Consider the following 23,204-nt stretch of genomic DNA (forward strand, 5'->3'; position numbering starts at 1 on the left):
GTGGCAGGAAAGGGGCGGGGACGCGTGGCGCGGCTGCGGGAGGGCGGGGCCTGGGCCTCTGCGCCTGCGTGCTGCAGCCAGCTCGAGGACCCGGATTTAAAGAGACAGGCACTACAACCGTCGTGGCTGTGCGCGGCATGTGGGCGCCTGGTCCGAGGCCTGAGGTGGCGCTGGAGCCGGGAAGGCAGGTGAGGAGGCGGCGCGGCGGAGCCGGCCCGCGGGAAAGCGGGGCGGCCGGAGTGCGGGGCTCGGCGCGGCCCGGGAGCCAGCCCTCTGGTCTCCTCCCCCGCCCGCCGGCTCGGAGAGCCCCGGGGCACACCCTCCGTGACGTGGCGGCCCCCCGGGAGCCCGTGGGGGTTGGCTCCCGGGACCCCCGCGGCCCCACGCCGGGGAGGCAGGGCGCCCCAGCGGGGCTCCTCTGGCCGGGTCCGCCCAGCCGCCGCCCGAGTCGGTGCGCTGCGGGCGGAGCTCGGGAGTCTTTCTCTTCCCGCCGCGTCCCCTTGAGCCCAGCCCGGGGCTGTGCTCTGGGCGCCCCTCCGGCTCGCGTCGAGGGCCTCGCCGCCTCCCGCCCTCCCCGCGGCCCCGGAGGGGAGCCGGTGCCCCCTACCGAAAGGGGAGGCCCCTCCGGGAGCAGCGGCCGTGGGGCTCTCACTTCCCGGCCCGGCTGCGTTCGGGCCTCAACGGTTTCCCTTCTCGGCTCCCTTTGAGGAAATGGCTGAGTGGCGGCCGCGGGGGGCCTGTGAGCCAGGCGGAGTTCCCCAAACGGCTCCGTGCCTCCTGGTGGCCCAGCGCCTCCCAGACACTGCGGAGGGGAGGGCGCGGCTAGGTGCCCTCCCCCCGGCTCCTGGAGTCCTGGGGGCGGCTTTTCATAAATCGCTTTGCAGGAAGGTGGTGGACCCTAATGTTTTTTGTTTTTTTCTTGAGCGCCTCTTACGGGCCTGCTCTACTTTCACATACTCTGTGGTTCAGCACCTAGGGGTTACAGAGCCTTTTGTGAAGTTTCATGAAAACGTTGAGCGTTTCTCCCCCAAAACGTACAAGGCTGAAGGCGCACCTTTTGTATACATTTGCAAGGGAGTTCAGAGCCCTACCCCCCACTCCCATTCGCCCATCCACGGACCCAGTGTCATTTTCCCCCTTCCCTTGAGGTAGATATTCTCCCTGTCTTAGGAATAAGGAAGCGGACTCGGGGAAGTTAAGGGAAATTCTCAAAAGATAACATAGTCCCAGAACTGCACGGTCACACTTGTGCTCGCGTCTCTGATTCCCAGTTACCTGCTGTTTTCTGCATCACGTTTCACTTCAGCAGGTAAAGCCTGCTTTTCATTATCACGCGCAAGCAATTTGACGACAAAGCCGGGTGCAGGCTGAAAATAACTCCCAGTCTGTTGAAAGTTGGAACTGGGAGGATACTTTAGAAAATAAGGATAAAAGAAAGTGGTGGGATACTATGTGGATATGGTCCTTGTTTCCATGTGAATTGATTGAGCTCCTTTGATTCTTGCTGTCCAGTTACTTCAGCATTTCCAGATTGAAGTTGCTGAGTTACAACCCGGCTAATTGCACACAGGGAACCTTTGCTTAAAGGATAATCGCTTCATTGACTATATAAGGGTTTTATTCTTAGAATGACAACTCTCTGAGTTAGGTACTATTATTATCCACATTTTACAGTTGAGGAAATTGAGGAACTGAGAGATTAAGGAAATTACCAAGGTCTTCTGGCCAGTGAGCTAGGATTTGAAACCAGGGGGTTAGGTTTTAGGCTCCATTTAATTGCCTCTCAAGATAGGGCTTCTGATTAAATCCCAAATCTATATAGTGGCTTAATTATTTTCTGAGGATAACAGATATTTTATATTTCACATTAAAGACTTTTGAAAATAATGTCTTTTTTTTTAAGCTGCACCACTGGGCTTTCGAGATCTCAGTTCCTCCTCCAGGGTTTGAACCCTGGCCATGGCAATAAAAGGACTGAGTCCTAACCACAAGGCTACCAGGGAACTCCCAATGTAATTTTTCTTGATGATTAAAAAGAAACTTTAGAATCTTATTATGCTAAAGGGACACGACTGAGCGACTGAACTGAACTGAACTGAATGCTAAAGGGTCACCATCCATTTTAAGGCTTAGGGTTTACTGGTGGCCTGAGAAAGGGTTTTATGTTACTTGAATTTTCTCGATTGTGATTTACTAGGTGGACTGCCGTCTATGGGGTCGCACAGAGTCGGACACAACTGAAGCGACTTAGCAGCAGCAGCAGCAGATATACATTAAATAATATCTAAATGTTCAATTAGGAAATTGAACATCCTGTTGCGGACTGACTTTTCCTGTACTGGAATTGTTCATCGTGTAGGCAGTAAATCTTTCATACCTGGTCTTCCCTGGTGGTCCTGTGGTTAAGACTCTGAGCTTCCACTGCAGGAGGCGCAAGTACGATTTGTGTTCAGGGATCGGACAGCAGCCCAAAAAAAAATCCTTCATACTTTAGGAAATGTTTGGTTGGTCAGCATGGATTATTGTGTTAGGATGTCAGCCTTTGAGAAAATTAGAAGCCTAGCTCCTCTGTAACTCACTTTTCTGCCTCTCCCCCTTCCATGCAGCTGTATGACTTTGGCTTTTAAGATCCTCTTCCCACCAGCTCTCCGTGCACTCAGGAAAAAAGAACTGTGCCTATTCCGAGAACATCACCGGCCTGACATAAGACACTTGGGCCGGTGGTCAGAGACAGTTTTTCGTGGACACCACCTCCTCCAGAGAAGAAAGCCTATTCCATCCTTCCGGGAAAGCAACCTAAGACCACGTGCCGCCTGCCTTGTTTTCTTGCCAGGGTCGCATGTGGGACTCTGCAGTGGCCCCTGTGAGATGGCAGAGCAACGCTTCTGTGTGGACTACGCCAAGCGTGGCACGGCTGGCTGCAAAAAATGCAAGGAAAAGATTGTCAAGGGCGTATGCCGAATCGGCAAAGTGGTGCCCAATCCCTTTTCAGAGTCGGGGGGCGATATGAAAGAGTGGTACCACATTAAATGCATGTTTGAGAAACTGGAGCGGGCCCGGGCCACCACAAAAAAAATTGAGGACCTCACCGAGCTGGAAGGCTGGGAAGAGCTGGAAGAGAACGAGAAAGAGCAGATAAGTCAGCACATTGCAGGTGGGCTGGAGAATACTGCTTTCTCATCTTACTGGCTCTGAGAGGCAACGAGATGAGAGTAGAGCCCAATTTCTTTCATCCTATCTTTAAGTTTATTGTTCAGAAATAACTTCAAACTCAGGAATGTTGCAAGAATAAAAATAGTACATAGTACAAAGAATGCTTATGTTCACCTTTTTTTTTTTTTCTGGCTGTGCTGTGAGGCTTGTGGGATTTTAGTTCTCTGACCAGGGATTAAACCCAGGTCCTCAGCAGTGAGAGTGCAGAGTCCTAACCCCTGGACCTCCAGGGAATTCCCTCAGATTTACCTGTTAACATTTTGCTGTCTGCTTTATCATTTGTGTTCATGTTTGTGCTCCCTCTTTCGCTCTCTTTGTTACTCTCTCCTTCCACACAGGTTACTTTTTTCCCCCCAGAACCATTTGGGCATGCATCATGGTCCTTTGCCTTTAAATACTTCAATGTGTATATCTTAAGAATAGGATATCGTGACTGTAATACAGCTATCAACCAGTAAATTTATCTTTGATATAATGCTTTAATCTACCGTCTGTATTCTAGTTTTGTCAGTTGATCAGATAATTTATAACTTTTCTCTCTCTTCAGTATGGAATCCTGATACAAGATCAGGTATTGCACTGAGTTGTCGAGTCTGGCCTCCTTTAATCTGGAAAGTCTCTGAGGTCTTTGTTTTCTTTTATGACATTGACATTTTTGAAGAAAAGAGTACCTACACTACTCCCTTTTCTCTCTCAACTTATTTTCTGTATGGACTCAGATTGCTACTTTTTCCTGGTGGCTTATCATTGTCCTGTACTTTATTAATTTGGTGCTAAATTGTCCCATATTTGGTCAGTTGGGAACCCCTTTGAGCTAGTTTTTGTTCTTGATGTCCAGATCACTTTTTAAAAATTGTTTTAAAGTATTCCCTTGCTTTCTGGCCTAACAGTATGCTTGCTCTTAGGATTACCTATCTCAGCCGTGAAATCAGCCGTTTCTCTGAAGAGTCCTTATTCCTGTTAGTGGGGGAAATGGCATTAGAGACAAAAATGTTGATGCTCTGTGCCCTGGGTGCCATGAGATATCCTTGCTTCTGGGCCCTTTCAGCAGACAGAACTGGAAAATACGTGTTTGTATATACACAAAAACATATATGTGCACATACATGTGTATTCAAATGTATGCATATTTTAGAAATCTGACACTGAGAAATCCAATTAGTCCTTTCTGACCTTCAGTGTCTTTGTAATATTCATGTCTTCAATTCAGTTTAGTTCTAGTCAGTATAGGGGGACTAAAATGGACCTCTGTCCTTTTTCTTTGAGAGGAAAATGACTTCAGGGAGAAAACTAATACATTTTTTTTCCAGCCTCCCTCCCGCCCTGCCCAGCCTTAGCCATTGGCTTCACCCTTTATTACTTCCGGACCCAGCTCATTCAGAGGAAGAAAAATACGAGGGAGAGTTAAACTGTCACACAGCTCAAATACTCAGCAGCTGCAAGTTTTCCTGCACGTACCAGATCAACGTGCTCTGTTTATCCAACTTCATTTTACTTTCTTGTTTATCTTTAAATGGGGCTAATTCCATAAGCTGAGGTCCTCACATTTTATCTGTTGACACATGATTTCTGACTTCCTCTGAATAATATGAAGGTTATATGTGAGATAGGGGTGGAGAGTATTGATGAATATTTAAGTTACTAATAAAAGTAAAGAATAACTGGGTCTTTTGTCCCTAGAACACCCTCTCCCCAATACCCTAATATCTACTACTTCCAGTCAAGAAGACCAGCCAGCCAGCAGTCACCTTTCAATTAATACCATGGTAGTAACTTACCTAGCCAGGCTGTAAGAGCAATTGATAGAGTCTTTGAAAGCTTTCTCAGGGATTTTTCACTGAAAGATATTTTCCCTTCTTTTTGGGGTCCTACAGATCTATCTTCCAAGGCAACAAGCACACCAAAGAAGAAAGCTGTTGTCCAGGCTAAGTTGACAGCCACTGGCCAGGTAGCATCTCCAGTGAAAGGTGCCTCATTTGTCACCAATTCCAATCCCCGGAAGTTTTCTGGCTTTTCAGGTAAGATAGGGCTATGTGAGCTGTTGCAGTCCTTTTAATTAGGTATCCTGGGAGACCAAAATTTGGTACTCTGGTTAAGAGTGACCATTCTGTGCCATCTAGCCTGCTTAATACAGTTGACTGTTAAACATCACAGGCGTTAGGGGCTCCAAATCCGCTGCGCAGTTGAAATTCTTTATCCGAGGTTCCACTTTCTGCATGGTTCCACCATACCCTCAGTTCTGCATCCCTGGATTCAATCAATTGCGGATTGTATAGTACTTAACTTGCTATTGAAAAACTGTGTGTGTAAGTGGACCCATGCAGTTCAAACCCATGTTTTTCAAGAGTCAACTGTAATTTGCTTTCATCTGAGCAGAGAGGTAATGGCCAGCTAATTCTCAGCGCCCCACATGTATAGCATTTCTTTGTATATTTTAATCTCTGTTGCAGCAAAAAGATGTTTGTTCTTTCAAGACTTTTTTCCCCTTGAAGTAGTTTACTTGGATCAGACATGATTACAACCTGCCGTTTACTTCCTTGTTTGGGGGTTTTTGGGTTTTTTAATGCTTACTTATTTGGCTGTGCCAGGTCTTAGTGTGACACACGGGATCGTTCTTCTTTGCTGCGGAATGCAGCATCTTTAGTTTTGACATTTGAACTCTTAGTTGTAGCCTGTGGGATCCAGTTCCCTGACCAGGGATCAAACCTCAGCCCCCTGCACTGGGAGCATGGAGTCTTAGCCACTGGACCACCAGAGAAGTCCCACTTCTTTGCTTTTTGGTAATGGAAGAATTGTGAGGAATTGCATCCCTCCACTTGCCCAAATTGGAGATGAAAGTAGAGAAGCAGGATGTCCTGCATGTCCTTGTGTAGCAGACGGTGTTGGGCTGGGGCTTTTGCATGTGTGGTTCCATTTGTTCTTCATTTAACATTGGGGAGTACTTTTATTAGGCCCATTTTATGAATGAGGAAACCAATGCTCAGCATCATTATGGAGTTTCTAATAGTTACACTGAAGTCTGTTTAACTTCAATACCTGTGCTTTTTTACCCTCCCAACTTGTTACCTGTTTTATTTAGACACATTCTTTTGACTGCCTCAGCTAAAGAAAATAAAGTCAAAACTCAGGAGCTCAGAAGTTGTTTGAGGAGATTGTTCTGTATGAGTAAAAAAAGCCCGGACTTGAGGTCAGAAGACTTGGGTCCTGGTCTGAGCCTCTGTGGTGTCATCTGTGAAGTGGGAATGGCAGCACCTGCCTTGTGGACCCCACGGTGTCTCACAAGAATAAAGAAGAGAAAGTTGCAAAAACAGTGCCTGACTCGACGATTTTTTATCATTTTTAAACTCTGAGGTTTCCTTGGTTTTTGCCTAGTGGTCAGCCAAAGATAGAAATATGGAAGAGTTCAGGTGTATTTCTGGAAGAGCCTGGTTCTCAGGAGGGAATTTCAGGGAGGGCTCGTGTTCTATTTCTTCCAAGCTGCCGAACAGTGACACTTTGGAGATTTTGTCCCTTAAAGTCCTCTTTAAATGCCAGGTCAGAGATGAGGATAGATTTCTAATTTACAAACCCCAGGCAAGAACATGCTTACATCAGCAGACAGCATGGTAATGGCTGTCTGCTGCAAGCTTTCAGGGTGAAATTTACTTTGTAAATGGTCACAAGGAGGTAACAGGATCACTTGAGAGTTGTTTGGGTGTCTGGAGAAAAGTCCCCCTTGTCGCCCACCTTTTTTCAAGCTTTTATTTCTGTATTTGTCTGTGTTGGTCCTAGTTGCAGCCTGTGGGATCTAGTTCCATGGCCAGGGATCAAACCTGGGCCCCTGCGCTGGGAACACGGAGTCTTGGCCACAGGACCACCAGGGAAGTTCCAAATCTAGAACTTTACGTTGTTGTTGTTGTTGTTAGTTGCTCCATCGTGTCTTAACTCTTTGTGACCCCATGGACTGTAGCCTGCTGGGCTCCTCTGTCCACAGGGATTTCCAGATAAGAACACTGAGCGGGTTACCATTTCCTTCTCCAGGGAGTCCCTTCTGACCCAGGGATTGAACCCATGTCTCCTGCAAGTCTCCTGCATTGCAGGCAGATTCTTTACCACTGAGCCATGGGGGAAGCCTCCTTTTGTTTTTATAAGAAGAAAGAAGAAAAAGTGGTGATGGGAATGATGGGGAGGGGCAGGGGGCTAGTGGCGAGCGACTGGGAATGCTTCTCTCCTCAGGCCTTGGTCTCCTCACCAATAAGAAGAGGTTGAACTAGATCATCTTTAAGGTTTCTTCCAGTTCCAACAATCTGCAGTAGCAGTAGTTTCAGAGTAACTAAGGCGTCCCTTGATTTCTTTTTCCTTCCTGATTCCAACTTTTCTGGGTTCAGCTTTACAATTGTTCTGAGATCATCCTGACCACTCTTGGCTTGAAAATGGCCCTTGTTCTTCAGTAAGCACTCATGTAAGAAATACACATCAGCTGGTCCTTTGCTTCAGTGTGAGGCGGTTGTTTCTTTACTCTTAATAGCTGTGAGATTTGAAGAAATCACTTGACCTCTGTTTTTTCACCCACAAAATAGTACAATGATATCTACTCCCAAAGGGCTCTTTGGGGAGAATAAGTGAAGCTACACATGGAGAACCAGCAGAGTGCCTATTAGTTTCTCTTGCTTCCTTTTCAGCAAGGCAAAACGAATCATCTCTCCCTTTTTCTCTCTCCAACAGCCAAGCCCAACAACTCTGGGGAAGCCCACTCCAGCCCTACCCCTAAGACCCCTAAGACAAGTCTGTCCTCAAGCAAATGTGACCCGAAACACAAGGATTGTCTGCTGCGTGAGTTTCGGAAGTTGTGTGCCATGGTGGCTGAAAATCCTAGCTACAACACGAAAACCCAGATCATCCAGGACTTCCTTCAGAAAGGCTCAGCAGGAGGTGGGCCTCGAGCATCCTGGATGGGCTTCTCTCGAGAGCTCAGAGTCATGGCCAGCTTTATAGGCACATGAACTGAACAGTTGCACAGGCCTCATGCTTGGTTTAATGCTCTGCTATATTGCTGTCTTGAAATTCACTGTGTAGCCAGATCTGTTCCAAACACATGGGCATCTTTCTTCCTTCCTTACTCTGCCCCCTAGGAGGCCAGAAGAACCTATCCCATTTGACCAAAAGGAAAATTCACTCTCTTGTTTGATTTGGGTTTTGTGAGACACTTGCACAGCTTGGAATAGAATCTCCCAACTGTGTTCCTTTTCATTCGTCTAAAAAATGATCGTTGAACATCTGTGATGTGCCCATCACTGGGAACACGACAGTGAAAGTCATGGCTCTGCCCTGCAGGAGTTCATCCAGGGGCCACGGGGAGGCAGACACACAGACCCCCAGCTGCCGAATGCCATGGCCTCTGCTGCCGTGGTGAAACGCACACCCTCCCCTGAGGGCCTGTGCATCGAGGCCAGCAATGCAGACATCTCTTTTGGTTCTTTGAGTTTATGTATTTATTTGTTTAAGCTCCATGTCTCAAGAAAGGTTTCTTCTGTCTCCTCCAGATGGTTTCCACGGTGACGTGTACCTAACAGTGAAGCTGCTGCTGCCGGGTGTTATTAAGAGTGTTTACAACTTGAATGATAAGCAGATTGTGAAGCTTTTCAGCCGCATTTTTAACTGCAACTCAGATGACATGACACGAGACCTAGAGCAGGTCAGAGAAAGGGGAGGGTAGGTGGATTCCAAGTGGGCTTCGGCTGAGCCAGTCACCTGCACTCTTTTTTTCCTGGTAGAGCACATCCTGTTTCAGAAAACTGAAACCCACTTGAGCAGGCTTTCATTGTGGGAGGAGTTGAATGGGAGGTTACAGCTGTTAGTCTCACCAGGTTCTGAAGACTGGACTTAGATTACTGCTGAGCCTGAGAGAAAGGCCTAGACTTCGAGGCTGGACCTTAGACTTCCCACTGTCTCTCCAGGGGCTCTTGTTCTAGACCTTTATTTGGCCTTACCATGTGGCATGTATTAATAGGGTCTTAGTTCCCTAAAAGGGATCGAACCTGTGACCCCTGTGTTGGAAGCTCAGCGTCTTAGCCACTAGCAGGGAATTCCCTCTGGGCCCTGTTTTTTCCTAGCTTTTTTCCCCCTTATAACTTGGGCTTGCCATTCAGTTTTGGTTTGTTCATGACTCCAGCCTTGACACCTAGAAAGTTGCTGTCCAAACACCCCCGTAATCTGATGACTGTGTCTGTCTCGTAGTTCAGATTCTAACAGGACTCACATTGGCTTGACCGTGCATTAGTTCTTACATCACTTCTCAGCTGAGGCAGGCGGCCAGATCCTGTGGTGGATGGAGGTGCCCTTTCCAGGAGCTGTGGGTGGGATACATTCTGTAAACAGTGAAGTCGATATTTGTGAGTTTCGGACAGGAGCGGTGATTGAAATCTCTAATTCACCTGTAGTCGTGAGGGCTTGGGGGTTATATATGGCCACTTTGGGGTTGCTGCATGGTATTTTGGTTTTTGGAGACAGGGTGACGTGTCAGAGACAATCAGAGTCTTCTTTGAGCAGAGCAAGTCTTTCCCTCCAGCTCCCAAGAGCCTCCTTACCATCCAGGAGGTGGACGAATTCCTCCTGCGGCTCTCCAAGCTCACCAAGGAGGATGAGCAGCAACAGGCCCTGCAGGATATCGCCTCCAGGTGGGGCACTGCCCACTGGGGATGGGCCTGGGGAGACGGAATCACTAGGGGGGAAGGTTTGGGAGTCCAGAGCTTTGTCAGTTGCATGTGCCTCATCCCTCTAGGTGTACAGCCAATGACCTTAAGTGCATCATCAGGCTGATCAAGCATGACCTGAAGATGAACTCAGGTGCGAAACACGTGTAAGTACCAAGTCCTCAATGGTGGAAGCTGCCCACTCCCTGTGTTGTCAGCTGGTGTCGGAGACTTGGAAGCCCCGATTTGGGTTTGAGTCCTGATTCTGCCGCCATCCTTCCTGTGGGACCTGTCAGTTGACCTAGCTCAGCCTCCATTTTCTCATGTTAAAGGGAGATAACAGTACCCTTTTCACAGAGTTGTTAGAGTCAAACACAGGTAATACGTCCAATAAGTATGAGTTGCTTGCCCACGCCAGTCCCCTCTTTGGTAGGGCAGCATCCAGGTAGCATGGTATCTCAAAAGAGCTGAGTTTTCCAAGACTTTTTCTCCTGTGACAGTCTTTAAACAATAGGACGTAACCGCTTCCCCATATATTGGGATTCATGGGGTCCCAATATATGGGGACGCGGTTGTGTCCTGTTGTTGCTGGACATGATATGTTGCAGCATATTGCTGCTATCTAGAGCAGTAAGGTCAAGAACAGTGGTGTTTGTTTCCTTGCCCCTGTCGGCCTCGGCAGGTTAGATGCGCTAGACCCCAATGCCTATGAAGCCTTCAAAGCCTCACGCAACCTGCAGGATGTGGTAGAGCGGGTCCTCCGCAACGAGCAGGAGGTGGAGAAGGAGCCAGGCCAGAGACGAGCTCTGAGTGTCCAGGCCTCTCTGATGACCCCAGTGCAGCCCATGCTGGTAAGGACGTTGCTCTTGCCCTGCTTTCTGCTCCTGTGTGCGGTTACTACCCTTCCCTGTGAGATCTGAGAGGGTATGATGGTGAAGGCCCTGCAAGAAAGATGGCTGGAAGATTTGGGGGAAGGAAGAGTAGAGTTGCAGGGGGTGTTTCTCCTGGGGGAGTCTGGCAGAGGGGGAGATAGTGTGAGCAGTGGAAAAACCTGAGAACTCAGCCATCTCTGCCCTCAGCCAGCTGTGGAATCTTAGGTGAGGTCCTCAGTCTCTCTTGATCCTTAGTTTTCTTACATGAATGGGGTCTGAAGTGCCTGCCCTGAGCGGCTCATCTGTCATCTTTCCTGAAGTCAGGTGGGTGTGTGCAGTGACTCCTGAGTCTCTGTGACATGCCCCAAAGTAGCTCTGAGAGTTGGTGACAGAGCCAGCCTTCATGTGAGAGGGTACTTTGGGTCTCTTTTTTTTTCTGGAATGAGAAGAAGCTTAAGGAAGACCAGCTCTCCTTGGGCCTCTGCTTGTTTCATGATAAATGGGATTTCCTTTCTGGCGTGGGTTTTCCTGTGCAATAGGACAGTCCCCGCCTGCCGCTGTGCCTGCTCTGAGAGCCTTTGTATTGTTTCAGTGGAGTACACTGCTTTCTATGAAACAGCCTTGTGGTATTTTCCTGAAGTCCTAGTCTAGGGTTCTGTATTGGGATAGCCAGCACCAAAATAGTAAGATCTCCACTTGAAGGACAGGACCAGTCACCTCCATTAGTAGACTTTCTGATTTTTATAAGAATTTTTTTGGAATCTGTTCCACAGTCTCATTTGAAGCATGGCATAACTTACACTGGGCTTCCCTGGTGGCTCAGTGGTAAAGAATCCACCTTCCAATGCAGGAGACGCAGGTTTGATCCCTGGGTCGGGAATATCCCCTGGAGAAGGAACTGGCAACCTACTCCAGTATTCTTGCCTGGGAAACACCATGGGCAGAGGAGCCTGGCGGGCTACAGTCCATGGGGTCACAAAAGAGTCAGATACAACTTAGCGCCTAAACAGCAACAATAGGTTACACAGCTTACTGGTTAACCACCCAGGCTTTGGAGTTGGGTCTAGATTCACATCTCATTCCTGCCCTTCACTAGCTGTGTAATAGAAAGTGGGCACATAACCTCTGTGAATTTCAGTTTTCTCATTCATAAAGTGAAAACAATATATCAGAATATGACGCTGCCCAGCCTTTTCACTCCCTCCTGCCCTGAGGGTGCACTCTGGCTGAGGGGCCCCGGGCTTCGCGCTGTCCCTGCCGAGCCACCTCTCTGGGAAGAGCACCTTAAGTCTCCAGGCTTGTCTCCCCCTCCCCTGCCCCCAAGGCTGAGGCCTGCAAGTCCATCGAGTATGCCATGAAGAAGTGTCCAAACGGCATGTTCTCTGAGATCAAGTATGACGGGGAGCGAGTCCAGGTGCATAAGAAGGGGGACCACTTCAGCTACTTCAGCCGCAGTCTCAAGCCCGTCCTGCCACACAAGGTACAGACCCCTTCCTTTCTGCCGGGACTCTTCTACCTGTCTCTAAGGATCTCAAAGCCTGTGTTCCGTTGCCGTTCTAGCTCTGGTGCAAAATAGAATCTGTTTTGTATTTGTTGAATGGAAGAATGTATTGATGTATTCATTTTTGGAATCTTCCAATAATGTGGGGCTGCTCAGGAAGAACAGCCCAAGAGCGTAGCTGGGGGTCAGCCATCATGGAGCCTAGGGGCACTGACACCAGGACACCGAGCTCAGCTGGTGACGACTTGCTGTGCCTGTCCTCTGCCTTTCTAGGTCCTGTGTGCTCCCCCTGAGCTCTGTCGTGGCTCGGGTACAAAGAACTGTTAGGCAGTCAGTCATTAATTTATTCAACTTTTTTTTTTTTTTTTTTTTTAATTTTTAATGTTTTGTCTGTGCCACACAGCATGCAGCATGTTAGTTCACCCACCAGGGAGCAAACCTGTGCCCCCTGCAGTGGAAGCACAGAGTCTTGTCCACTGGACTACCAGGGAAGTCCCCTGTTCAACAAATGTTTATCAAGGGTTTATACCAGGCACTGTCTAAGGTAGTGGGCATCCAGTATTTAATGAAAAATTTCAAAAAAGGACGGAAGTTCTGTGCCTCCAGGGGCTTAAATTCAGACGTAAACACAATCCCATGGGGGCTTCTGAGACCCCGGCTTCTGCCCTTAATCAGGGGGCATTGAGAACCTCGCCCCTCGGCCCTTCTCAGCTCCCGGGGCCTCTGGGAGCCCTTGGGGGTTGTCCAGGGAAAAGCAGTGGGGACAGCTGGCTGGGGTAGCTGGGGCGTGGGTAGCCCTCCTTTCCCTGCTCCCCCTTCTGTCTGCTCAGAGTCCCGGGGGAGGGAACGCTCACACCCTTGCCCAGCCTCGCCTGCCTGGGCAATCAGGCAAGGCCATCAGTTTCAAGTGTTTCTGAGAGCTGAGCAGGACCTCTTTGCGAGCATTAGTGAAGACCCTCCTCATGTTTTCTCACTGCTCCTAAGGGAGTCCATTTCTCTCTTTCCATCCTTTTTCCACTGGTCTGTTCTCTTGCACGAATCCCGCCTGCCCACCTTCCCTCCCTCTGTTCCATGTTTGTCTGCCTCCCTTCTTCCCCTCATTTTCACCTTCAATCTTTTCCTTTTTCCTGCAAATTCTCTGCAGCCAATAGAAACTGACCCCGATGTGAGCTGACCTCTTCCAGGGTCTGGGCCAAGGTCCTGAAACATAGCTGATTGTTCCTGTCTGGCCAGCTGCCAAGACCTAAGTCTGTTTTGCACATCAGCTAGGCTGGCACGTGTTGGTGTTCCGTGTTCCCTCGGGGGCCCAGCTTTAGCTTTCTGTGTCCTGACTCCCTCTGAGTGACCCTTCTGCCTCCAGGTGGCCCACTTTAAGGACTTCATCCCCCAGGCTTTCCCTGGGGGCCACAGCATGATCTTGGACTCTGAGGTGCTCCTGATCGACAACAGGACAGGCAAACCACTGCCCTTTGGGACTCTGGGAGTGCACAAGGTACTGGCTCAGGCCCAGTGAGCAAGAGTGAGTGTGTGCATGAGTGTGCCTTCAGTCCAGACGCAGAGGGCCGTGTCGCTGACTTAGGGTCAAGCTTATCTTCATCTTTGGATTGGTACTGACTTTAGCCCTAAGTTTGGATATGTTTTGTCTTTGTGTTTTGCATAAGAAGAGCTTATAGTGGCACCTGGCTTATAACTGGGTCAGTCTCCACTTAGGATATGTCTGCCAAGTGCCGTTGTGGCCCAGGGCCTTCACAGCACAAACACGCGTTATGTACCACACGCTTCAGAGGGTCTGTGAAAGTGGACTGCTTCTCCCGTGTGTCCCTCATGCACCTGCTACCTCATCTTCCCTTACAGAAAGCTGCCTTCCAGGATGCTAATGTCTGCCTGTTTGTTTTTGATTGTATCTACTTCAATGATGTCAGCTTGATGGATAGGTGAGGAGTCTATTTTTGATTCCTGGGTAGGGAGGCGGGGGCCCGAGATTGGAAAGGAGAGAGGGCAAGGAGCTGGTGCAAGTGCCTCTGGGCCCAGGAGCTACAGCAGGAAGGAGCGAGAGGGAGCACAATCGCCGCACAGCCGGCTCCCCGTCCAGTGTCAGGAAGAGCCAGTATGCTGACGAGACCTCGACTCGGAAAGCTTAAGTCAGAGGAAGCCCCGCCACCCGTGGCAGGATGGACTGTTGACGAGGCACCGACTACGAGCACTGAAGGGTTTCCTTACCTCTTCAGAAGTGCCTCCGGGTGCATAAGGCAGATGAATTTCAGTTCAGAGGCTTTAGTCTTGGGAGAGGCTGACAACCAGAAGTCAGGCTGTGTGGTTGGGACCACCTTCGGGATAACTCACAGTCTTGACCTCTTGAGTCCCAGAAACCATTTGGCCCCCTCCTCCCTTAGAGAGGCATCCCTGTCCCTACCCCCACCCCAGCCTCCAGCCCTGAGTGTGCAGAGGGAGACAGAACTGCCAGGGTAGGAGCTGGGGTTTGGGCTTGAGGTCCTGAGGCCTGTCCGCCTGCTGACCCAAGCACAGCCCACCTGGGGCCTGGAGTGAGACAGAGTGCAGCAAAGGAGAGTCAGGGTTATTTTTCAAAGGGGACCAGGGTTTACACAGTCTGTCTGGGCTGAGGAGGTAGAGACAGGACCTATAACAATGAAGTAACTCTGTGCCGCAGCTCATACCATCCGTCTTTGGTCCCAGTGGAGCCCTGGTCACCCTGGGCGGGCAGAACTGATAGGCACGAGGGCCCGGAGCCATGGCAGATCTTTCAGGAAACCAGTCCATCCTTGTCCCCTCTCCTCAGAACTCTGGGGGAACATCCTGGCCTGACCTCAGCTCTCCTGTCCCCCTCAGGCCTCTCTGTGAGCGGCGGAAGCTTCTTCATGACAACATGGTGGAAATTCCCAACCGGATCATGTTCTCAGAAATGAAACAAGTCACAGTGAGTGAGGATCCCACCCTTGGCAGCGTCCTTGTGATTTGAAAACAAAGCAGAACACCGCATGGGTCAGACGTAGTTGGGAGGATGAGTGTTAGTTATTTTCTTAAGAGGGAGGCTGATGTGGATACAAGCAGACCTTGGAGATACTGTGGGTTTGGTTCTAGACCACCACAGTAAAGCAGTATCACAAGAAAATAAGTCACATAACTTACGAATTCCCAATGCATAGAAGTTACATTAACACTCCAGTCTATTAGGTGTGCAATAGCATTATGTCTAAAAAAACAACGTACATGCCTTAACTAAAAATACTACTAAAAAATGCTTACCATTATCTGACATTTTGTTTAAAAAAAAAAAAGGAAAATACAGTATCTGCAAAATGTGGTAAAGCAAAGCACAGTAAGACAGGCTCTGCCGGTGTTCGTGTGCTAGTCCCCACCTGGCGGGGCAGGGCGTGAGAGGGCCTTCCCAGGGGGGCGCCCAGAGTCACCGCTGAAGCAGCTCTGGTTGGTCCCTGCTCTGCTGGCCCTTTTGTTCCTTGTATTCAAGTCAGGGTGTTTGCAGCAGGCACGTGGCTAGTGTGTGAGAAGGAACCACCTCTGCCTCGCTTCCATAGCCCTTCTCTGTTCTCACATCAGTCTCAGTGTCTCTCCTGCTGTCCCCCAGAAAGCTTCCGACTTGGTGGACATGATCAACAGGGTGATCCGAGAGGGGCTGGAAGGGCTGGTGCTGAAGGACGTGAAGGTAAGTTGGTCACATCCTTTGCTTTCTTCTGCCCTGGCCAGGACGTGGCTGTGGCAGTTTGAGGTGCTGGGGGCGGCGGCGGGGGCTGCCTTTGCAGGATTCTGGATGTAAAGGCTGGGTTTGTGGTTGTGTCCTGAGTGCCTTGATGGAGTGGGAGGGCACTGCGACAGATCCAGGGTGTCTTGTGAGCAGGTAAAAAACTCACCCTTGCAGAGCCTCCATTCTCATTTGTGGTCTCTCTCTTGCTTGCTTCCCCTCAGGGTACATATGAGCCTGGAAAGCGTCATTGGCTGAAAGTGAAGAAAGACTATTTGAACGAGGGTGCCATGGCCGACACAGCTGACCTGGTGGTGCTTGGGGCCTTCTATGGGCAAGGGAGCAAAGGTCAGGGTGGCCTCTGACTCCTGGGATGGTGCTTCTTTGAAAGGCACCACTCAAGGCATAGGCCGGCCTTCTTCCTGGCTGGACGTGCTAGCACGGCCAGTCGTGACGTCCGGAGCTCTGGCTTAGGGGCCCTGACCTTGCCCATGCCGCCTCAGGCAGGAACAGGGAGCGCTGCAGACCCAGGCAGGGAGAGGTCAGGCGAGAGTGCGCCGGGCTCACCGGCCCAAAAAGACACCAGCCACTGTTTCTCCAAGGCCTGGTGGCTTTCTCCTTAGGGAAAATCTCCATTTCCTAACTGGAGGGGAAGCTGGGGTCTGAGGAACTAGTAGTCGTGGCATCTTTTCCTGGGTGCCAGACGCCATTCAGCTCCTTTTAGTCCAGCATTCAGTGTGATTGTCCCGCATTCACTGAAGTTGGGACTCAAAAGGGTTAACCTCACACGGCTAGTGTGGATCCAGGTGATCTCCAGAGCTCCAACACCGAGGCCTGGGCCCCTTCCTCCGCAGGCTGCCTCTCACAGGGCCGGCGGGTGCCCCCACCCCCAACCCAGTGCTCCCCCCCCAGGTGGCATGATGTCCATCTTCCTCATGGGCTGCTATGACCCGAGCAGCCGGAAGTGGTGCACCGTCACCAAGTGTGCAGGCGGCCACGACGACGCGACGCTCGCCCGCCTGCAGACGGAACTGGACATGGTGAAGATCAGCAAGGTGAGGGGGCCCCGGGGCCCTGGCCTCTGGACCAGCCATCGTTTCTGAGATGGGCAGTGTTGTGGGGCATGGCGGGAAACTGTAGGTCTCGTTTGTCTGTCTCCACAGAAAAGGGCTGCTGCTTGCATAGGAGCAGTGTTAGGCCCTCAAATCCTCTGAGGACCTACCCTGTGGAAACTGGCCTGTGTGCCATCCAGGCCACAGCCTCTCTGGGCAGGGAGGATACCAGGGGTGAGGGGCAGCCTTTTGTGATGTCACCTCTTCTCACAAGCCTGCAACCAAGAGCGCGTTTAAGTCCTGTTTTAGCAACAGCCCAGGACAGCATCTTTTCTCCTCTAGGATCCCAGCAAGATACCCAACTGGCTGAAAATCAATAAGATCTACTACCCTGACTTCATCGTTCCAGACCCAAAGGTATTATCCCGTGGCCTGGGGTCCTCCAGCCCCCAAAATGAGTTTGTGCATTCTCTACTGCCACAGAGACGTCATCTCAGCATCGCTGACAGTCCACCTCAGGATGGGGAGCCAGGGGACAGGCACAGAAAAGACCAGTCAACACTGAGGGGCATCCTCCCTAGGCAGGAAGGGCCTCTCCTTCCTCGAGTCACATGCGGCCTGGCCCAGTCCTTCCTGCACTGACAGAGAGCTGAGGCCCAGGGAAGAAACAGGGCTCCCTAGGCCACACAGCGTCAGCAGTGGGGCTAGAACTTGTCTCCCTGCTGTTACCCACTGCTGTTTCAGTTTTAATTGTGCTCTATTGCTTTTAGCTGGGCTTCCAGGTGAGGCTCAGTGGTAAAGAATCTGCCTGTCAAGCAGGAGACCAGGTTCAGTCCCTGGATCAGGAAGATCCCCTGGAGGAGGAAATGTCAACCTACTCCAGTATTGTCAGGAGAATCCCATGGACAGAGGAGCCTGGCGGGCTGCAGTCTATGAGGTCACAAAGAGTCAGACACAACTTAGCAGCTAAACAGCAGCATCAGCATTGCTTTTACCTGATCGGAAGGTGTTTTCTACTTAACCAGTGAATGACCTGACTTCTCCTGACAGAAAGCTGCCGTGTGGGAGATCACAGGGGCTGAATTCTCGAAATCTGAGGCTCACACAGCTGATGGGATCTCCATCCGATTCCCTCGCTGCACCCGAATCCGTGATGATAAGGACTGGAAGTCCGCCACGACCCTCCCCCAACTCAAGGTGCCAGTGACTGGGCTGCGCGTGTCCTGCTCCCCCTTCTCCCGGCTCTGGCACCCAGCACACCTGACCTCCTGCGTCCTCCCCTTCTCCTTTCTCCAGCATGCTGAGAGGGGCCAGGAGGCAGTTACTAGAAAAGGGGAGCAGCACGGCCCCTGGAGAGAGCCCTGCCTGCATCAGGCCCCCTGGGCAGCCCTGGGCCCTGTCTCTCAGCCTCCTGGGCAGGACTTGCCCCCCAGACTTCAGTCTCCACGTTGCTAAGAAGAACTGGGGAACAGAACAGTGATCTGTGCAGATTACTCCAGAAACAGGGCCAGAGCTAGAAAAGCACTGAGGAGGCCGGCTCCCTTGGCCTGCTGCGGTCCTCCTCCCCTCATTTTCCTCAGCCCGGGCACCTAAGACACCACACAGGCGCCTGAGCCCCGAGGCTGGGAAAGGAGGGGTAACGCGACATTCTCCCCCTCTCAGGAGCTGTACCAGCTGTCCAAGGAGCGGGCGGCCTTCGCCATAATGGCCGGGGACGAGGGGAGCTCTGCCACAGGGGGCAGCAGCGGGGAGAACGAGGGCACCTCAGGGCAGTCTGTGCCTCACAAGGCCCCAAGAGCCTCCCCCAAGCAGCCTCCCACCAGCGCCAGGAAGGCTGGGGGCAAGCCGGGTGGCTGCACCAGCAGAGGTGGTAAGGAGGGAGGGAGGGGCTGGGGCACTGAGGAGTGGGCAGGGACCCTGTCTCCCCGCCCAGCCCTGAGGTCCTGGGACCCCCTGTCCACTGCAGCTGGCATTGGCTGCGTTCCTGCTGTGTGTGCATCCAACGGGCGGGTTACCCTCCTACTCTGCACATGTGACAAACAGGGCCCCCGAGACCCCATGGGAGCTGGGGATGAGCCGCCTCTGAGCTCAGGGCTCAGTGGACAGCCCTTCCTGTCTCACCCGTGCTGATATCAGAGGGGCCTGCCCTTCTCTTAGCTCCCCTGACTTCAGGGACCGTTATCACCGCTTCTGCCCTCTTCTTGGTTCTCACCCTGAGCTCTCGCCTGCAGGCAACCTGCCAGCTGCAGAGCCCTCCCCTGTGAGAGCGGGAGTGAAACGGAAGGCTCCTGATGCGACCCCGTGCGAAGCCAAGGTGAGGGCGAGCGCTCTGCGTTCCCAGCCCTTTGCATTTGGACGCTGCGCGATGGGCAAGGTGTGGTCAGGCTGACTGCCCGCATCCCGCCCTCCCGCAGCACCCTGGCCTCGGGCAGGGCCGCAGTCCGCTGGCTCCACCCTGTGCCCTCTCGTTGCCTTGCAGAGGCAGCCAGCCAGCAAGCGGAGAGGAAGGAGAGCTGTGCCCACAGGCAGGAGATAGAGCAGCCGGCAGGCTGCAGGGACCTGCCCAGCTGCCGGTCCCAAATCCCGGTTGCCATTAAAGGGGAGAAAGCCCAGCCTGGGTGTGGGAGTGCAGCCGTGTGAGTTTGTGAACAGGGCCAGCCAGTGAGGAGCGGGAGAGGGCGCTGGTTCAGTGACGGGCCTCCTCCTCTCCTCTCCTACTCCGTTGTCAGTTTGGTTTGACAACCGCTATTGAGCACTTACCGAGGCCAGTGACTCGGTTCCACCCTGGAGGCACTGCTGGCCCAGAGGCAGATAGAGGTGAAGGCATCTGGTCACCACAGGGAGGCTGTGCCACCTCCGCCCCCCGCCCCCAGGCAGTCAGCGTGGAGGTCACGACACCCAGGCCCTGAACCGTCACCATGGCACCCAGAGGACCTTGCCGTCTTTCCCCTGCCTGAAGCCCTGGAGCCCATCAGTCACGAGCAGGGCTCCCGGCCCCTCCGCGCGCACAGGACTGCTCGTGGGTCAGGCAGCATTACTCTGGGCCCACAGGCCCTGCCCACCAGTTCTTGGGTGGTTCTTGAGACGTGTGCTTCCCCTTTTCCAGGTCCCTCATGGGGACCCGTTCCCTTGCCCTTATCTTCTTCTCAGCAAGGATGGAAAGGCATGTCGGTCATGCGTAACCTGGAGTGGCCGGAGGTTGGGGGTTTTGGGTTTTTTATCTTTACTTGGCTGCACCAGATCTTAGTTGTGGCACACAGGGTCCTTACTTGTAGCACGTGGGACCTAGTTTCCTGACCAGGGATCAAACTTGGGCCTCTTGCACTGGGAGCTCAGTCTTCGCCACCGGACCACCCAGGGAAATCCCAGGATGGGGGTTTTAGGCGTTACCTTTTCTCCTGTAAACACTCTCCTGTAAACACTCTCCCCGTGTCCTGACCGCTAGTCTCTGTCTCTCAGCTCCTTCCCGAGCGAGGTCAGAGCCAACCGCCCCAGCCCAGCCCAGCCCTGACTGCTGTGCGTTTGCAGGTGCTGCTGGACATCTTCACTGGAGTGCGGCTCTACCTGCCGCCCTCCACGCCAGACTTCAGCCGCCTCAGACGCTACTTTGTGGCATTCGATGGGGACCTGGTGCAGGAATTTGACGTGGGCTCAGCCACACACGTGCTGGGTGGCAGGGACAGGAACCCCGAGGCCCAGCAGGTCTCCCCGGAGTGGATTTGGGCGTGTATCCGGAAACGGAGGCTGGTGGCTCCTTGCTAGGACTGCTGCCTGCCCCTCCCTTGGGTGTACTCCCGGCCGCACTGCTTCTGGGCGGGCGGGCGCCCGTTGAACCCAGGGTGGGGGCCGCTCTCTCCTCCAAGCTATGCATCTTCCAGAGCCCACCAGCCCCGCCTGCTGTCTTCCAGACTGGAGTGAGCTGCTGTGTGCCACCACTGAAGTCAGGTTCTCCTGCCGGTTTACATGGGTCTTTCAGATAGGGTGCTGGTTTTGACCTTTTTTTTTCCTTTGAAAAGCTTTTTAAAAAAAAAAAAAGAAAAATGGAACCCTCTCAGAGTTATGTGTGTCCTTCCCCAGACACCTCCTATAATTCTAGTGATTAAGGAATGGAGGGGAGGCTGGCTGTTGAAGTTCCCCTTCTACTTCCAGGCTCCTTTTAAAGTTGTATTTAAGAGAGTATCCTCAGAAATGCTTATAGTGGGCAAAACTTGTATTCAGCCTGGCCATTTTTGCCAGGAATGAAATTGCATCTGAAAGAAAACAAAATGGATTTTTATGTCTCACTTCTCCGTGTTCTCCTACTAAACAGTGTGTGGGTCCTGTTTTGAAGGGAGGGGACCAGGAAGGAAGGACAGGGAGGTGGTGTGGGCTCCGGGGCCACGGGCTCAGGAGGAGCTGCCCCCACCCCACCTGCAAACAAGACCAAAAAGCTCTTCAGAAACCCACCTGAGGACAGATCTCCACAGCCTGCTTACAGAGAATGGCTCCTGTGCCACTTGAGGTGGGTTTATTTGAATAAAGAGAAAACAATTGAGCATAGACGAGTCCAGTTCAGTAGAACTTTCTATGGCACTGGAAGAAGCGTCCTGGAAACCACTGGCTGACGGGAATCAACCACCTTCAGCTGCTGAGCATGTGAAACGTGCTGGTAACACAACCGAGGAGCTGACATCTTCATCAGCTTCAAGTCACATGAGACTAATGATGCTCACTGTGGACATTGCAGGTATAGAGAGAGCTGGTTTGAAGCAAGCCCTGAAACTAAACAGCTGTAACCCTAGGGGCACACGGACCAGAAGTGCACCTAAACCATAAGGTTGCTGGAGAGAGTAAGTGAGCTGAAGGTGCAGCTGCGCACATGGTGATCTGGGATTGGGAAGCCCAGGTGTGTGGTCCTGACCCTGCTTGGGAGGGTGGGCCCTGGCCTCTGCCTGCAGGGCTGCCACACACCACCACAGCCTTGCGCCCGCACGTTACTGTGTGCACTCCGGTCTGAGTGCAGGCTGCTCACCTCAGCATCTGGTTCTGAACTGGCTTCCATCTAGTTCTAAGGGTCCATCCTGTTTTTCCTTATCGACAAGTTGGCAGGCTGCTTGTCCGACCCCTGGAAGTGAGGTTGCTCTGGAGCATACCTGAGTCAAGAGGCTAAGCAGGGGCCACTGCGTATCCCCTGCCCTCCAGGGTAATCAGCTAAGGTTGCTTCAGCCTGTCTGACCTGGGTTCCCACCTGCTGCTTGCAGTGTGTGAGGAGGAAAGGGGGGGCCACCCTGACACTAGGCCAGGACATTTGGGGTTTCTGAATGGGCACCATTCAGTCTGGCTTCACTGTGGAGAATAAGACACTTTTTATTCTATCCTCTCTCGAGACAAAAGCTGCTGCTCCTCTTGAGCACTGACCTACATAAATTTTCACCCCCTCTCCAGCCTCCTCAGGCCAAGCAGCTGGACAGAGCTCTCCCCTCGGGATTTTGCCTTTGGCTTGGCTGGTCTCCAGAGGGGTGCACCCACGCAGCAGAGGGGGTCGTTTCAGTCATGAGCTCGGCCCCTCCTCACCTCACTGGGTGTGTTACCTTCAGCTCACCATTCAAGGTGTGGTTTCCTTCCAGTCTTTCTGATCCATGTTTCTCTTTGCTGCTGAGATTATGTATGATTTTGTATCCATGTACTTCACAGACCATAAGCAACATCATCTTAAACTTCCCCAGCAGGGTGCTGGAGGCTTGCCCTCCTTTGAGCCTTTGTTTACTTGCTGGTTGGCAGCAGGCAAGAGGTCACCCTGGGTGCTGAATGGGTCAGCCTCCCAGAACAACGAGGACAAAGTGCTGTGGCTCAACCTTGAGCCTCTACGCCCTTTTGGCAAGATTCCTTCCTTCTCCAGTCACAGGGCAGATCTGCACTCAGTCCGGCTCTCCCAAAGGCTGTGCTCAGGAGTCCCCTCACCTGTGCACCTGCTCTGACAGGCATACCGACCTGCCTGGAGACACAGGGCACCCTGCGCTCGAGGCCGGGCCAACCTCTGAGCCACAGTCCAGCCAACACAGCTGTTCCCACAACTCCAGCCATCTCCCAGGGTCACCTGAAGACACCTGGGCACCCCGGCTGCCCTCAGACTCCTTCCCACCCACATCTTTAAGGTCTGCTTCTACCAGATCACTGTCCATGTCTGAACTCGCTTGA

The 23,204-nt window shown here is 52.0% G+C and overlaps 1 protein-coding gene across 2 annotated transcripts; it reads left to right on the plus strand.

Moving 5' to 3' along the window:
* Nucleotides 1-28: 28 nt before the first annotated feature.
* Nucleotides 29-21,078, plus strand: LIG3 (DNA ligase 3). 2 transcript variants are annotated; one of them, XM_055577265.1, is made up of 20 exons: nt 29-188; nt 2,607-3,154; nt 5,088-5,231; nt 7,918-8,124; nt 8,736-8,887; nt 9,703-9,869; nt 9,974-10,051; nt 10,567-10,735; nt 12,081-12,236; nt 13,618-13,749; nt 14,112-14,191; nt 15,105-15,192; nt 15,862-15,939; nt 16,200-16,323; nt 16,888-17,030; nt 17,370-17,444; nt 18,078-18,224; nt 18,690-18,897; nt 19,259-19,341; nt 19,507-19,646. In XM_055577265.1, the coding sequence occupies exons 2-20, from the start codon at nt 2,611-2,613 to the stop codon at nt 19,561-19,563; spliced, it is 2,832 nt and encodes a 943-aa protein (XP_055433240.1). In that variant the 5' UTR covers nt 29-188; nt 2,607-2,610; the 3' UTR covers nt 19,564-19,646. The 2 variants fall into 2 exon arrangements, with proteins under 2 accessions (XP_055433240.1, XP_055433239.1); XM_055577264.1 differs by lacking the exon at nt 19,507-19,646 and adding an exon at nt 20,556-21,078 and having other exon boundaries at nt 30-188.
* Nucleotides 21,079-23,204: the final 2,126 nt, after the last annotated feature.

Source organism: Bubalus kerabau, chromosome 4 (assembly GCF_029407905.1).
Source record: "Bubalus kerabau isolate K-KA32 ecotype Philippines breed swamp buffalo chromosome 4, PCC_UOA_SB_1v2, whole genome shotgun sequence".
In the NCBI taxonomy this organism is placed as follows: domain Eukaryota; kingdom Metazoa; phylum Chordata; class Mammalia; order Artiodactyla; family Bovidae; genus Bubalus; species Bubalus kerabau.

Bases quoted from the DNA above. Each gene is read 5' to 3' on its own strand.
- LIG3 (XM_055577264.1), top strand. From the start codon at position 2,611: ATGACTTTGGCTTTTAAGATCCTCTTCCCACCAGCTCTCCGTGCACTC. The intron at 15,940-16,199 runs GTAAGTTGGTCA...GCTTCCCCTCAG, and splicing joins TGGTGCTGAAGGACGTGAAG to GGTACATATGAGCCTGGAAA. The intron at 17,031-17,369 runs GTGAGGGGGCCC...TTTCTCCTCTAG, and splicing joins ACATGGTGAAGATCAGCAAG to GATCCCAGCAAGATACCCAA.